Here is a 1,149-nt window from a genome sequence, read left to right as displayed (position 1 = left end):
ATTAATTTTATAACTGTAAAATTAAATTTGAATCTTCCAAAAGTGAAACCAAATATACACATAGTTAAACCTAAGATAAACCTGGGCTATTTCTCATAATATATTAAAGAAATTTTTTATACTCCACGTAACCTTCTTAGGGGCCTCTAACAAACTTTTAGTTTTACCCCCTAAATTCGAATATGCATATTCGAACACATCATATTTTATTTTTCTATAGGTGCTTAAGGAGATGTATTTCTGAATTTACTCATTGGTGTGTTTCGGAAGTACATATCTAAAATAAACACTGAATGATTTTGAGAAAACAAAACTTAAAAATTAGATAAGCTTAACATAAATTTAACATAGATAATCTAAATTACATAGTTATTGAAACAAAAAATTTAACATTACATGTTGTTATAAACAAGTAATTGAGTATGTTGCAACATTTTGATAACATCTTCTCCCGATCTCTGAATCTTTGCATCCACTTCAATCGGATCCTTAGTAGAGTATTGACGAAAAGCACGCCACATAACCTTTAAATCGTCAATCGTCTTCAATACAAACTGGGTGAACTGTACCTTTCCTTCAGGGTCAGATGATGGTGAACGATACTCGAGCTTAACTACCTTCCGATTTTCTGGATATTGCAGAATAGAATTCAGTATGGAAATCAGCTCGGCGAGATGGGTGCCCTCGGAGAACCTAAATTGAAGTGGCGGTTTCACACCATTAAAGTAAACAAAAGCAAGGAAAGGATATGTTTGGGTCATCTTTGATTTGTAGTGTGTGATGTTGAAGAGATCATATTTATAGAAGATTTGGAGCAATTTGGTCCCAAGAATTCTTATCCTGTGTCAGGACGTGTTTCTGATATACACTTCTGAATTCACCCCTTATTTTTAACGAAAACATGGGGTTTTCAGAAATGCATCTCCGAAACATGCCCTGATGGCTTTTTTTTAAACATTCTGGATATGCATTTCCGAATTATGCAGAACCAACAACATAGTTTATTTTGGCAGAATCAGTACCATAGAAACATAAAAACAATTGAATTGGTATAAGTAAACAGTGGTAAAATGTTGAATAGAATTCGGTTGAATATAATGAATCGGGGTACACCATATCTAAAACGGGAAAAAATAGAAAATTTGTTAA

The 1,149-nt window shown here is 32.8% G+C and overlaps 1 protein-coding gene across 1 annotated transcript; it reads right to left on the bottom strand.

The window, feature by feature from the left end:
* Positions 1-392: 392 nt before the first annotated feature.
* On the bottom strand, positions 393-761 carry LOC131645829 (uncharacterized). Its single transcript, XM_058916033.1, has one exon. The coding sequence runs from the start codon at positions 759-761 to the stop codon at positions 393-395; it is 369 nt and encodes a 122-aa protein (XP_058772016.1).
* Between the last annotated feature and the right edge of the window lie 388 nt (positions 762-1,149).

Source organism: Vicia villosa, linkage group LG1, assembly GCF_029867415.1.
Source record: "Vicia villosa cultivar HV-30 ecotype Madison, WI linkage group LG1, Vvil1.0, whole genome shotgun sequence".
NCBI lineage: Eukaryota > Viridiplantae > Streptophyta > Magnoliopsida > Fabales > Fabaceae > Vicia > Vicia villosa.
Note: the sequence above shows the minus strand (reverse complement) of the source record. Positions and strands in the feature narration are given on the sequence as shown.